We start from the raw sequence: 15,518 nt of genomic DNA on the forward strand, positions 1-15,518 counted from the left end.
GCCGGCTCACAAGTACACTAATAACAATATCATGAACTGATTATTACCCACGATCATGGAGTAAAATATTTCGTCGAAATGTATGAAAATTTTTTTCACTACGTAAAGTTGGTTAAAATATCAAATTATAATATTACGTTACGTTACAACGATGCGAATATGCGATACTGCGATAGGTCCTACGACGGACATTGATACATTAATATTAATAAGTCGTTTGTCGTTGTGACGTTCGTCGTGTTCGGCATTTTTGAATTTACTTTATTTTTATTTTACGAACCTAAACCTAAACGATCAGATTACAGATCGTTTCAAAAGTGATAACACCAAAGTCCAAATCATATCAATATAAATTTACTGTCTTTTATGATCGTAATTATAAGTTTCGAATTTTCAATTGCTCCATTTCTAATTTACTTACCAGTTGCTAAGAACCGTTAATATGAAGTAATAGACTAGAGTACATCCGTCATCCACAACATTGCAGTCATCGACCCATTCAACTCAAGGTATGGTATTATTTATTCAACCTAATATTATTATAACGTACCTAGGTATAAGTTATGCAACATGTTCAGACTAAGGTTAAGAATAGTACCTACTTTCTATACTATTTTATAGTTTGTTCATACATAAGAATTGAAAACTAGGTAGTTCGATTTCATTGTTTAAACAATATTGGGAAGTATTAATTAATTTTGTATCTAGCTTATTGTGATAACTACCTAGTCTTAACAAATATTTACCAATTCAAATTGTATGTAAAAATTATTTTATGGGTACCTAAATCATATTTGTTTATGTTTTCTTAAATGTTTTATAACAATGTTACTTGTTTAAATAATATTTTAAAAAGGTTTAATTTTATTTAGCAAATAATTGTCCAGTAAAGTATATAGGTATTAAAAATAAACGATGATCATTCAAAAACTCTGTATTGTTACATTAATATATTTTTAGTACATAATTTAATCCAGTCAGAAAATGTTAATTTTATAAAGTGTTATTTATGTTTTTATGGCTACCTACAGCTTGTTTATTGTATTTTTCTGTATTTAGTACTTAATAAAAATATATTATATTAGGTATATATTAGGTAGTAGTACAATATAGGTATCTGTAATTATCAAAATACTATACTCAGCTGTAGTAATCCTACCTAGTTTTTTTTTTAACCACATACTAGGTAATTTAACATTTTGCTAAGTTACTGTACATAACTAGTGCCTACCTATATGGTTTTTTTCAAATAACATTAACTCAATTAATAATTATTATAACACTACTCTGAGAAATAAACCAAGACAATGATAATCTGAATCATTTATAATTAATATATTTTAAACAATTTTAACAACTTAATGATAAATTACTTTTGGAAGACACGTTTATTTTAATGGAAGACATTATTAATATTCAGTACTATTTCACTTACAATATTTAAATATTATAAATTATAATATATAATATGTGATAATAATTAAAAATTAGTATTCTAGGTTCCCAAAACAAATATATTTTATTTCTGTATATTCATCCATACCATGGCGAGAACCTTCCCTTCCAAGACCAGATTCTTTGACACCTCCAAATGCCGCTTCTGTAGCTGATATGATACCTTCATTGACACCGACCATTCCAACTTCTAGAGCCTTTGCTACTCTCCAAACTTGAGATAAATCATTTGAATAAAAGTAACCGGCTAACCCTCTGTTTGTACTATTTGCAATCTCCAATCCTTCTTCTTCTGTATCAAACTCAATGCATACTGCAACAGGTCCAAAAATCTCTTCTACGTAACAGGCCATATCTTTGGTAACATCTGTGATTAATGTTGGTTCATAAAACCATTCACCAACATTTAATGCTCGTTTTCCACCAGTTATGATTTTTGCTCCTTTATTCTTAGCATCATTTACAATTCTTTCTACCTTATCTGCCTGAGCAAAATTAATCAATGGTCCCAAGTTTACACCACAAGTCTTACCATCGCCCATTACTAATTTATCCATTTCTACTTTCAATTTATCAACAAATTCTTTGAATACATTTTTTTGAATAATAAATCTATTAGCACTTACACATGTCTGCCCACAATTTCTAAACTTTGAAGCCATTGCTCCAGCTACTGCTTTGTTGATGTCTGCTCCATTGAATACCACAAATGGTGCATTTCCTCCCAATTCTAATCCAACACGTTTCACCGTGCTGCTGCACTGTTTGTACAGTAATTTTCCAACCTCAGTAGATCCAGTAAATGATATTCCGTAAATGTCGGGACTTTCACATAACAGCTTACCGATTTCTGGAGTATTTTCTCTTGATGTAGTTACAATGTTAATTACACCTTTGGGAATGCCAGCGTCTTCTGCAAACTTTGCCAAAACCAATGCTGTGATTGGTGTATTTTCTGCCGGTTTAATGACACATGTACATCCTGCTGCCAAAGCAGCTCCAGCTTTTCTAGTTATCATGGCGATTGGAAAGTTCCATGGTGTAATAAGACCAACTGGCCCTAGGGGTTGACGAATCATTAAAATTTCTTTAGTTTTATTTGGACTAGGAACATGTTCACCATAAGTTCGCCGTGCTTCTTCCGAAAACCATTCAACAAATGAATTTCCATAAGCGACTTCACCCAATGATTCCGCTAATGGTTTTCCAGCCTCTGATGTTACAATGTCAGCTAAATAATCTTTATTTTCGACCAAAATATTGTACCAGTTTCTCAATAGATCACTTCTTTCTTTAGCCGTAGTCTTTTTCCATGTGTTAAATGCATCATTTGCTGCATTTATAGCCACTTGTACATCTGAAGCATCCAGATCTGGTACAGTAGCGATAGTCTTTCCTGTAGCCGGATTGACAACTTCAAAAGTTTTTCCAGATTTTGCATCACACCATTCGCCGTTCACATATGCTTTGGTAGGCCACATTGTTGAGTAACGTTGTGCACACATTATGATTGATCTGGTAATGCCTTGCGAGGATCTAAGTAACATGTTGAAATGAAAATGTATTTAAATAATGTTTAATAAATATTTAATAAGCAAATTAAATTAAATTGGGATGTGGTATAAAAAATTACTTTTCTTTAATTACTTTGATACAATAATCTTTGTTTGAACGTTTTAGAAACTGTTCGTTAAACTATCAATTTCAAGTGTATACTATGTTTGATGTAATCGTAATATTAGACTAATTCGTAAATCGTAATCCTCACTCCTCAGTTAAGTCGGTCGTCAATCGGCGTTTTGGAGTAGTTTTAAGTTTTATCAATAATCATAGTGCTACGGCGGGAAAGTGGATGGTGGTCACCCTTCACCTCGTCATCGCCTGCTGATGGTGTTACCAACACAATTACACACGCCTCAATTATTGAGCTATTCGAAGTTCGAACGGCGTTCGTTTTATCTGTTTTTACTGAATATTACAATACAAATTACAATTATTATTAGTTATTGCTATATTAGATTTAGATCCAAAAATCGATAATCGGCTTGTATTATTATGTAATTGGTTCATCTTTCATTCTGCTTGGAGGAATGCATACATATATACATTATTTTTTTTACTATTTAAATACAATTTTAAATTGTCGATTCGATTATGTTTGTTTGCGAATAGCGTAATGAATAAACACATTTTACTGGCCCTCGTGACACTCATTCCGACCCTTTTTGTTCTTTTATTATTATTAATTGTACACACTTCCTTGTTAAATTTAACCGATTTGAAACTTGAATGTGTAAATTTAATATAGACACATAAACATTTGTGTATACGATTGTTTGAGAATTTAATAGCCCTATTGGTAGTTGAATGTTCTGTATTTGTTTGTATCTTATAGCTATACTGTTTATACTTCTATAAATACATGATATATTGATATGTATGTGAGTTATGTTTCATATTAGTTACAACAATTATTATTGGTTTAACTATCAAACTCAACAAAGTTGTATTACCACCTATGGTTTTATTACCATGGTTTTAACCTAACAATTTACACTATTGAGGCCTTGTCGCATTGACCTCTAACATTCTTCAATCATCTATTATTATAAATAATTATAATAATTATTTTATGTTATAAATCCATCATAATATCATATGTTTCATTGAAAGTAGTATTCAAAAGTTATTTGTTTTACTATTAAATATAAATATTTATTTGTGTACTATACTTATTGTACCTATAAGTAAAATGAAGTAGCATATTAATTATTGTAGTAGGTAGGTAAGCGTTTTATAATTTGTAACAAATAGATATCAATAATAATATAAAATAATAAAAATAGTATCCCTGGTTGGACAGAAAAATTATGATCACACTAATCTGTTGTTTTACATGCTGGAAGTTGTATTTTGTATCTTTAATTTCCATATTTTTTATATTTTGTGGTTCCAGAACAGGCTTCCCCACTTATAATTATTAATTGTATTAAATTGGCTCAATATTTTGTTTCAATAAAATATATCTTAACATTTTAATAATGACTTTTTAGGGTAATTATTTGTTTACCTAGCTTTTTTGCAGTTACCATGTCCAAAAACCCGCCTGCCGCCTTTAAAAACTTTTACTATGATCTTTTAAACTAAAATATATATATTTCCTTTTCTGTTTAAAGTGTCACTAATAAGAGAGTGGATTCTCATGTAATTATCAATCAATATATTATTATTGTCTACGTTGTACTTTGATAATCCAATATGACTTATTTCTATGTTTCTTAGATAACCATTAAAATTAAATGTCATTAAAATATCAAATATTATAATTAAACTTAATAACAATTTACATTACAGATTATTAGATAGTCTGATTATTTGAATGTGTGAATTATACAATAATTAATATGGAAACATTATTTTAAATACCAAACTCTTGTTGCTAATTATAAAACATTCTGCCCATTGTTTTATTATTTTGGTCTTAATAATGACTAAGCAGGAAAAGAGAAATTTTCCATTCATGTATTTGATTGAAAGAGGGGCTACTTCCCCTTTTATTATGGTATATAAGCTCATAATGATGAATTATGTTTTGCATCAATGGTCTTTTAAAAGTTGTACTGAAAACAAATTCATTATATTGCACTAACTATAACCAAGTATTTCTCCAACATTTTTAAATATATATAAAAAGTAAAAACCTTCCAAATGAAACATTCATACTATCCAATTTTAATTTTGTTGTAATTTTCTAATTTGAACTTTACTATTTCTATAACTATAAACAGTAAATATTTTATTTTTTTAGGATTTCTCAACAATTTTGTGTTTTTAGTTAGATGTTACCTATTTAAGAGATAAAAAGAATTATAAAAACATTAGCCACTTAAATAATCAATATTTGTATAGTGAAATATTTTATTATCGTTGGACAATAGTGTTGTATGTTGAAAGATTATTAGCTTAGTATTGTAATTATAATACATTACTTTTAGAAGAAAAAAAAAGGTAAATTATATGAATGGGACTATTTGTGATATATTTTCATGTGGTGTCATGTACAGGATGTCCAACAAGTATCAATCAAACTTTTCATTTTATGATATTTATATATACATTAAAAGATTATGAATAAAAGTTAAAGGTATACAAATAATATCATTATACAATTTTTTTTCTAGATATTATGGACCTGCTCAAGAAGTATTTCAATAATAATAATGATTCTTTTCTTCCTTTCGGTAAACACATTTAATATACAAATTATAGTAATTTAATATTATTTACCTATTACTAACATATTTGTGTATTTTATATATGTTATTAGTTTCAGATTATGTCACAAATTATTTTAATTATATCAATGAAAAACCAGTACCTTCAGTCCTGGCACCTATAACAATAACTCTATTCTTTTACTATGTCTATATTTATGTAAGAAAATTTTATCCAATCTACGTAAACTGTTGGTTTTGCAATGCCAATTTTAGAGTTGCTTTTGAGGACCGATTTGAATTTTCATGCATTGAATGTGGGCAGTTTAATGGTTTTAAAGAGGCAAGTATTGTTTTGAATAAGTATTTATGTTTATATACCGTAGTTGACACAAAAAAACCTCCAATGCAAAAAAAAAAAAACACATAAGTTATTTCAGAAACAATTTATAGTTTGTAACATATAGTAGGATTTTTCTACAATGCAGATACCACATAGAAGATTTTTTCAATAATTAGCTTATTTTTTTCTGAATTCAAGAATACCAAAACCTCAAAATCATAAATTTGGCACATAAGAAGTTTTTTTTTGTCAACAACAATACATGATATTATATTTTAATTTTGTTTGATCAATTTTTATAAACTTATAAAAATACATTTATTTTTTTCAGGACGGAAGCTATAGTAAATCGATTCCTGAACAACATGATCAAAGGTATAACGGAGCTGTTTTTTCTGTAATCCAAGAAGATGTAAAGGAAAGTAAAAATGGTTTATGTCATAAATGCAATATTATACAAGAAATGAAAGTGAAACAGTTAGCTTGTTTCATCCCTACAAAGGAAAGAAACTTTGATAGAGAAATTGAAAAGTTCAAGTAATGTTAAAAGATTTTCTAAAATATAAAATTTTGTTTAATCCTTCCCTGCAATTATTTATAGGGACAACTTGGAAGCAACGTTAAAGTTATGTTCCAAGTGCAATCAATACACACAAAAAGTACTAGCACTGCAAGAACAACGTTACAATTTGAGATCATCTAAAATAAATAATAATCAAAAAGTGATTTATATTTCAATTTTATTTTTATTCAATATTTATATTGTTTTTAATCATAGGGTATGCAAGATGTTGGTGCCTGGCCCAATATATGTTCACTGTCTTTATCATTTATTGTATTTGTACTCTCTTCTGGTGTGGAGAACTATTTGGGTGATTGGACAGTTCAACATTTAGACCCATTGATTTCCCAAAATAGTGTTGTAACACTAACACGCTCAATTGGAATGATTAGCCTAGGTGGTACATCATGCCAAGTTTATCACTGTTTGAGGACATTGGACAAATTGAGTGCCATAACTATGTTCCTATGGTCATCATTATGCGTTATCAATAATTTTAATTATTTTGAACATTTAAAACTTAAAGTAATTAAAAGCAAATATATTTTAAAAATCTTCATATTAACTTACTATTTTTAAATATTTTCTAGCTTCTCATTTCTGCTATTATTGTACTACTATCATCTGTATCTATACTTAGAAATTTGACAAAAAAACAAAAAATTGAACAAACAAGTATTCAACTGGAGGATGAAAAATACAGAATTAATAATACAAATAATTATGATACAAGGTAATATTCATAAGGATTCTGTGTTTTATGTTGTATGTCTTACCTCTATTTAACAAATTATTTTTGGAAACCATGGAATTTTCATTTATAAACATTTTTATTTAACCAATTTTGTATCATTGTTATAATTTAAATTTATAACTATACTCCATAATTATACTAACTCATTTTGACCACACATACAATTGTATGTCCTTTAAATCTTACCTTATTATATTGTATTATCTAAGATGTTATATTTGCTCAATGCTATGAAAATAGTTCAGAATCACATCAGAAAATTCTTTAAATTTAACAAAGATACTTAACATTTTTTTTTTAAGGTACATAATATTACTTATTTATATTGATTTTGTGTGATAAGATCAAGTTTTTAAGTTAACAAAATAATATTTTTTTAAAAGGCGGTTTATACTTAACAAATTCTTTTCAATGAACCATCAAGTTTATTAAGTAGAGGTTTGACTGTAATTGTATGTATTTTTTATGTTAATATTTAATGCAACTTTTAGTTATGTAGAAAATAAAATATTTAACACCTACCTAAAAGAAAGTTTGAGGACATAGTGAAACAAACCTTGTTAGTACTTATGAATTTTTTTAAGTTCCCCAATTAGTATTTAGCAAGTTGCCAGTTTATTATAATTTAATAATCATTTTAGTAAGAATTGTATGTCACCAAAAACACAATTACGGGAAACTCATTTTCTGTCTGGGTCCAGTAATCAGTTCATCGTGCGCCTCCCAAAATTCAAAGTTGCTCGTGTACTTAATGAAAAAATCTTTCTTGAAGCCATTCCCAAGTCCATTCAGTATACAACAAGAGACGAGTATGATCACGACATAGACGCACGATATATGACCTCTCGACATAATGGTATGTTATTTACTGCCTGTTAGAAGTCAAATGTCTGTATCTTCCTTTACTTATGGACCTTAAGTTGTTGATGTATTCTTGGCTCAACCAGTATCAATAATGTTTTAAATCATAAATAGTTAAAATATCAAATGCTAACTTTTCAATGGCTAGACTCGTTAGTTTTTTATATATTATATAAGCTATAATAATAAAAATACACTTTTAATGTTAATATATTTCCTTTGAATTAATTAGTCGAAATCAAATAGGTTACTAGTTAATGCATTGAAGACTTATTTTAGTAATAAATATAATTGATTCCGAGGTATGTTTCACTATTCTTATTTTTATATCTTGAATACTATAGTAACGATAAATTTACATGATAAGGTCTTTTGATTTTATTATCTATAAGATCATGTGAAATGACATTGTATATTTTATTTAAATATGAAATTAAGTAATATATTAATATATGAAGACTTTTAACTCTATTATAAATTATCATATTTTGTAACTAATTTGTAGATTATTTTAGAGTTTGATGAATGTACTGAGCAGTACAATACGTATCCGCGAAAACAGGGTACACTGTATAATTAAATTACCCATATTACTCAGTGCCCTATATATATTTTTGAATTCTTTTGCCAAAATATGAAACTAGATTATTGGATCATCAATCTCCTTTAGACAGAATTCTAAATTATGTATCAGGTCCTGACTAATGTAGGTAACTATGGTATAGAGTATACCCAGTTTTCATGAACGCATGATATACAAATGTATAGACAATTATATGAGTAAAAAAATAAATGTGCAACTGTCAATTTTATTAACTTACTGCTATATTGATTTATTTTCTAATATAACTGTCATATTATAATATGTGTATTAAAAACTCAATAGTTTTGCTTGAGGCAAAATGGTCATTTCAAATATGTAAAACATAAGGCTTATGTTAGTCCATCTGTCAACCTTAAAACCTAGTCTTATAAAATGTACCTAATAATCTTTGAAATGTTAAAAACCTTATTATTAATTTAGAACAATAAGTAACTTAACAATTAATTAATTTGTAATTTGCTTATTTAGTGCAAACGGATCATGTAAAAACAGTGATGAATCAGAAATGATGGACATTGATCACATTGATGAGTTACCTAAAAGTCGTAACAAGAGATTGAATAAGACTGTCAATAATCTGTTTCAAGGGATGAAACTCAATGAAAACAGTGGTTTAAAAAATAATGTACTTCGACCACCAAATTTTTTAATGCCTGTCAAACGGGACAAGTTTGCAGGGTATGCTGAGTCTTCCCCTGGATATTATTCGTCGTATTCTGTGAAAGACGATTATGATTTTGATACGCAGAGCATTTACTCTCAACACAGTTTTAGACCTCAGTATTCACCAATGTGTCACCAACCCATTTCTCCGTACACATATTATGCTCTGCCACACCACCAAAATAGTCCTTTGAACTTATCGCATTCGTCAAATACATCAAACATACAGCATACCTCAGAATGGCCAAAGATGTTGATGTACTCAATTCCTGGAGTTATATTACTTGCTCTGCAATGTTACCTATTGCACGACATTAAAGACTACATGAAACAAAAGTGAGATTAGATTTAAATTTTTATCTTAACATAATGAACTGGACATTATTTTGTAAATATTAACTGTAACACTGCTATTGTTGTATCTTAAATATGTTAACTTATAAGTGTTCTTAATGTATAAAGACTGTTAACATTTATCATTTTTTTTTTGTTAACATTATTATAATTTTTTTGTTAGTTTTTTTTTCTACCACATAAACTTTTCTGTATAAACTTTAATTTAATTTTTAATAAATTCTTCCAGTCATTATTTTTATAGAATTATTTTTCATTTGAATTTATTATTTGAATTTTAAAAACATGATGCTTATGTACTGTATAATATTATATTGGTTCTTTAATTATTTGTTATTAGTTATATCTACGCCTCATAAGTTGTAACATTTAAAAATATGCACTATAAAAAATACCAAAATACAAAATAAAATACTTTTTGATATATTTAAAATATTTTGCCGTAGATTTGATGCTGGGAGACAAGTGAAAGGATTCTGTGGAAGGACACCATCATGTGTTTTTTCTGTCTTAAACATGGAGAACATAGCAACTTTGCATTCAACAGTTCCAATTTTCTGCTGATAAATTTAATATTAGAGAGAATTGACCTATTATCAAAATTAAGGTAAGAGCATTATGTGTTGTTTTGTTGGATTTTTTACAATGTTTTAATTTTTAGTCAAGTTAAGGGAATATTTAAACTTGAATATTTTACACACTCTGTTTGCTTAAAAATTAAAATATTGTAAAAATGTTAAAATATATCATGACAACACAGATAGTTTTCTTACCTGAATTTTGATAATAGATCAATTTACTCCAATATTTAAGCCAACAGTAAATTTGAACTACTGGAATTACATTTTGGTATGTTATGAATTAGTAAAACGGTGACAACACATATGGGTATCGTGTCCTCTTCATGACATGCAATATATTATGACTATTGTATTTACAAATATTGCTCTAATTTTACAAAATTGATCCATTCGTCACAATGGCCATAATCACAATTTTATTATTTGAAATATCTGACATTTTATGTATAAAATATTCATAAAATTATAATATACTTCCTCAGTATATTTAATTTTTTGTTTAAAAACTGAAGAAATTATATTGTACAAATCTGTTGAAATGTTTCTATTTACAAATATTACAAAGCTTAAATTAATGTGCTGCTTTCTTATGGACGTATTTATTAACTTTTAAGTACACCTATATATTTAATTAATGTCAAGTTTCAGTAATACTTCTATTTTTAAAGATATAATTTTGATAATTGAAGAAAATTAAATTGTATGAGACATTTCACTTGCTTTTTGGACGCCCACAATATAAATTTTGAAATAACACTTCACAAAATATACAATATCGTTGATTTTTCAATTTTTATTTTTGAAAATGTATGTTTTAAATTATATTCATAATTAAAAATCCAATATCTATATTTAAATATTCAAATACTACACATATTTTAATGTCATGGACTATCAGTACAAAGATTAATGTTACCGTTACTAAAGCTTAAGAATATAATATAAAGTGCTTAACACAACAAAGATATTCATAAAATATTAAAATGTATGGTTGACACAATATTATTAAACGGCCAAAAACGTCAATGATTTATCATACACCAGTTGCAGTAGGTACAGATAAAATCACTATAACTATATTTTGTAATTTAATATTATGTTATATTTGTTAATAATTTCAGTATAATTAACATTTGTTGACTCAACAAGAAAATTACGGCCAGTTTATAATCATGCGAACGAAGACTAAAAAAAATGAATCTACTATCTTAATGTATACATAATGTATGTTTTAACACTATTAAATACTATAAATGTTGACAGGATAGTAAAGTAAAATATTATAAAATAGATTGTTATTGAATGGATGCTGATAAACATTTAAAAATCGCTTAATCTGGGTACATAATTGTGTACAAAAAGTAAAACATGTGATTAGGTACATTCAGTGGTAAAAAAACTTGTCTTAATCACTAGCTGTGAAAAAATGTATGCACTTTCGACAATTGAAGATTGAGAACACAAAATAATAGGAACAACACAGCTAAGGAACTTAGTCAAAATTGGTAACAGAATTAATAGTCCACAGCTGAGTGGTCAACACGCACATCTGTTTTTTTAAATATAAAGGAAGAATATTTAAGTATTGTATTATATTGGGTGTTATATTTGGTTGTTAAAGTGCCTCGATGAAAGTGAAAATTAGTTGACTTCTAATGGGGAATCGGTTGTAATGTCTTTTTCTAGTTTGAATGTAGGATAGTCAGCACAGTCTTTAGAAATGTACATGCCATAGTCAGAGAGATTGTTGATGGCTGGTTTGACCATGCGAAAGTTACTGAGAATTTTATTAATGTCCATAGAATAGTATCCAGATGACATTTTAACCAACATATCCAACAGGGACTCAGGCGGCTCAACAGAATTGCGAAGCAGCGGCATAACGTAACAGCGTTGGTTCTCAAAGTCAACGATGCCGGTAACGTTGACGTCAAAGTCATGCAAGAAACGAGCCGATTTGTTTATGACGATCTGCGGCACCTTTTTAATGATTCCCTCTGATGGGTTGATGACCATCGAGATGACCAAGTTTTTGGAACTTGGCGGTGGAGACGACGGCAATAACTCTGGCAATAACAGCATATCGCTCTCAGCGTCTGCATAAGACGAGTAAGATTTGCAAGGAACGGCGGCGTCTTCAGCGGTCTCCTGTTGCTGCTTGTGTTGTATGTCCTGAACGTAAGCCTTGCATAGCGTGTCGATGGAGAAATAAAGGACCAGTATGAACGCCAGCATGATCACTGTGATCTTGCCCATCTTGTGCACCAACCGTCTGTACTCGGCTGAGTGGTGTAAGCATGCGCCGACCACTCTGGCACGGCCGTTATTGTTGTTTTTGGTGTTCGGCAAACCACCTTCGCCAGTCTCCATGAATTTGGGATGATATGGTGGCGGAGGCTGGGTCTGACCATGATGAACTTCTTCGTCACCGATCAACGGTGCTTTGTCCGACTTGCCGCCGACCGACGGGAACGTTAAGACAGTCATCGTAGACAGCTAACGATGCAGCGGTGTTGTTTCTTTAGTGAATAAACAAACCGGACGGAAAGGGCTAGCAACGATGGCGTACAGGTCACTGCGAGCCACTGTGCGTCTGTTGTTTGACTGTCTGAGCCCAGGTTTTTGCGTCGTAGCACGGGGCGCAGGACGTACCGACTAGCGAAAAGGACTCGACAGATGAGCGCAAAATCGGATGTCACTATCAATGTGAGCCGCGGACGGTTATTGGTCGTAGACAGTTGTAGTGTAGCAGGGTGGTAGGCGCGGGCGCGTAGCCCAGAAACACCGACGTCGCGGTGGCAAACGCAACGAACCGCTACCCGAATATGATAACGGCGCTTATCGACAATCGACTGATGATTGACGTAATTTTTGATGATACGACAATATTGCTTAGTTCTACAATTTTGTACATTATACGACAAGCAGAGAAAAAATTTTCACACAGTCGAAATACTCAACTCTGGACTTAATAACATATCCAACTCTCCATGCTCATTCAGTTCATTCAATAAACTATAATGAGTTCCTGTTAAGCAATAATAACATCAAGACCTGTACCTAACTATATAGTATCAACTATTATCTACTATTATGTTGTCAAATACTTACCTAAATTAGAACTATTAAGTCTTTGAATTTATTGTTTTACACTAAAAATTGTAGGTACTTTAAAAATTCAGTTTGTTAAAGTGATTGTCATGACAATATATATATATATTGTCATGGTGATTGTTAGATTAGATCGGTGACAAATTCATAGTGGACGGTAACTACAAAGCATTTAAATTATTATTATTATTAAAAATTAACCGGTGGTAAGTTACCTTCCACCAGATATTCGTTTCATTATAATAGCTAATCCCCTCCTGTACCAAAATAATTATCTTTACGTCAAATCTTTATTCTTATCATTCGATGTAGGTATAGGTACATTGTTTGGTAATATGTGCCATTAATTAGGAGAGGTAAAAATTATGGAAGGGGTTATCAATTGTAACCGTTTACTGCATGACTCAAGTCATGGTTTACTGGAGTTGGTCACAAAAATGAGTGACCGGTTAGTTGAAACGAATTCCTTTTTTTTTTGCACCGATCGTAATTTTAAGGGGAAATAGTCACCGATTACGTGTAACGAATTTCTGGATTACGTTCAGTGACCTCAGCTGATGCCGCGGACTGTTTAATTAATAACTAAAAGAAAAATGAATATTAATTATTTCATTCCCGTCGACGAGTTAATCGAAATATTTCGAATCGACTCGCCGCGTGATAATTGCCGCAAGCACATTCCTCTTAATTCCCCACCTTAGGGAACGTTATCAAATATCAATACAACGCAAAGGTATGTACCGTGATAGGTACCAACTGCCTACGAATAACATAGCCCATGATCGTGATTCGTAACGACGCACTAACATATGATTGAGCGGGCATTTCAATTGGCGGCGACATAATTACTCTAACCATCCGGTTGTATCATGCGATACGATTATAGGTACCAACAAGGCGGACCGAACACCGGTGAGTCGCAGTGGTTTTGTCAGTACAATACTGACGAGTCGTGCGTCGAGTACCGCAGCTGCGAGAACAAATATAAAATGTGTTAGTAGCGCGGCAAATCGTAGCCGACATGGGCGGAGCGTGTTCGAACGCAACACGTGTCGTGTTTGTGTTTGAACTGCGACGTAGTTTCGTTTACCGCAGTGGTGTTTTTGTACTGGCCCAATGCGGTGTGGTACCAGGCGGGGATAGCTGGTATCCGGCTTGTACCTGGCTTGTACCGATTTCGATGCTACGACGCTATATTATATTAATGCGCATAAATATATGTGGCTCCTCCTTCGAGTGGTTGTGGCGTTGTAGGTACAAATTGTAATATTTTTATTACGATGTCGTTTTTCTGTTTCAACGCCAATAATTAAACACTATCGACAAAATACAAACAACGCTGGGGCGTTCTTTCCATTTTGTAAAAAAAAAAAACGACGAGGAATGGAACGAGATCGTTTTATCTAGGAAAAACAACGTTATCCGTTCTTCAATGTACCTCTCCGTTTACACAATCATGAAAATTAAAATATATAATAACATTATGTTGTGAGTGTGTGTACCTACTACCTACTTATATTGGTAATCGTTACAAGTGGTTATAACTCACTAAACCTATTATTTTTTGTTTACAGAAATCGTTATCGTTGCGTCCTAAAGAGCATAAACCATTGAACAATAAAATCATTTATGATGCGGGTATTGGGTCTTGGGAGTAGGTACATATACAACTGAATTATATAGCAGTACTTATAGTTGGAATGGTACAATATTATTGGTACTGTAATATTGTTTTGGTGATAATCTTCTACCTTCTATAATTTTATGTAACTATGTATAAACGTGAAACCTACTTTATTTGTAACAGCTGATCTCAAAGACTACTCTGTCGATTACGTCAGCTTTTTTTCAAAATTATAGAGTATATCGCGGAGAACATGGCCTATTTTAACCCCTATAGGTGGCAAAAGGGTAGATCGCACATGCATTTTTTTCAGCTCTCAGAAAAACAATATTCTTTTTGTTTATTCAAATGGTTGCTATAGGTCACATGTAACATTACCTATATATAATATT

The 15,518-nt window shown here is 30.5% G+C and overlaps 3 protein-coding genes across 7 annotated transcripts; 1 reads left to right on the plus strand and 2 right to left on the minus strand.

Annotated features, from left to right (window-relative positions):
* Positions 1–39: 39 nt before the first annotated feature.
* LOC111036307 lies at positions 40–10,412 on the plus strand. 3 transcript variants are annotated; one of them, XM_022318317.1, is made up of 9 exons: positions 40–509; positions 5,637–5,696; positions 5,783–6,012; positions 6,344–6,549; positions 6,614–6,734; positions 6,791–7,099; positions 7,165–7,307; positions 7,970–8,184; positions 9,262–9,421. In XM_022318317.1, the coding sequence occupies exons 2-9, from the start codon at positions 5,642–5,644 to the stop codon at positions 9,300–9,302; spliced, it is 1,320 nt and encodes a 439-aa protein (XP_022174009.1). In that variant the 5' UTR covers positions 40–509; positions 5,637–5,641; the 3' UTR covers positions 9,303–9,421. The 3 variants fall into 3 exon arrangements, with proteins under 3 accessions (XP_022174009.1, XP_022173996.1, XP_022174003.1); XM_022318304.1 differs by lacking the exon at positions 7,970–8,184 and adding an exon at positions 10,257–10,412 and having other exon boundaries at positions 52–509; positions 9,262–9,792; XM_022318311.1 differs by lacking the exon at positions 7,970–8,184 and having other exon boundaries at positions 62–509; positions 9,262–10,179.
* LOC111036328 (succinate-semialdehyde dehydrogenase, mitochondrial) lies at positions 1,435–3,251 on the minus strand. Of its 3 annotated transcripts, none has more exons than XM_022318337.1 (2): positions 3,103–3,250; positions 1,435–2,991 (listed from the first exon to the last, which is right to left on the minus strand). In XM_022318337.1, the coding sequence occupies exon 2, from the start codon at positions 2,958–2,960 to the stop codon at positions 1,488–1,490; it is 1,473 nt and encodes a 490-aa protein (XP_022174029.1). In that variant the 5' UTR covers positions 2,961–2,991; positions 3,103–3,250; the 3' UTR covers positions 1,435–1,487. The 3 variants fall into 3 exon arrangements, with proteins under 3 accessions (XP_022174029.1, XP_022174022.1, XP_022174018.1); XM_022318330.1 differs by having other exon boundaries at positions 3,089–3,250; XM_022318326.1 differs by having other exon boundaries at positions 1,435–3,251.
* An 810-nt stretch (positions 10,413–11,222) lies between the features above and the next one.
* LOC111036356 lies at positions 11,223–13,108 on the minus strand. Its single transcript, XM_022318360.1, has one exon. The coding sequence runs from the start codon at positions 12,876–12,878 to the stop codon at positions 12,033–12,035; it is 846 nt and encodes a 281-aa protein (XP_022174052.1). The 5' UTR covers positions 12,879–13,108; the 3' UTR covers positions 11,223–12,032.
* Between the last annotated feature and the right edge of the window lie 2,410 nt (positions 13,109–15,518).

This window comes from Myzus persicae, unplaced genomic scaffold, assembly GCF_001856785.1.
Source record: "Myzus persicae strain clone G006 unplaced genomic scaffold, MPER_G0061.0, whole genome shotgun sequence".
Classification (NCBI taxonomy): Eukaryota; Metazoa; Arthropoda; class Insecta; order Hemiptera; family Aphididae; genus Myzus; species Myzus persicae.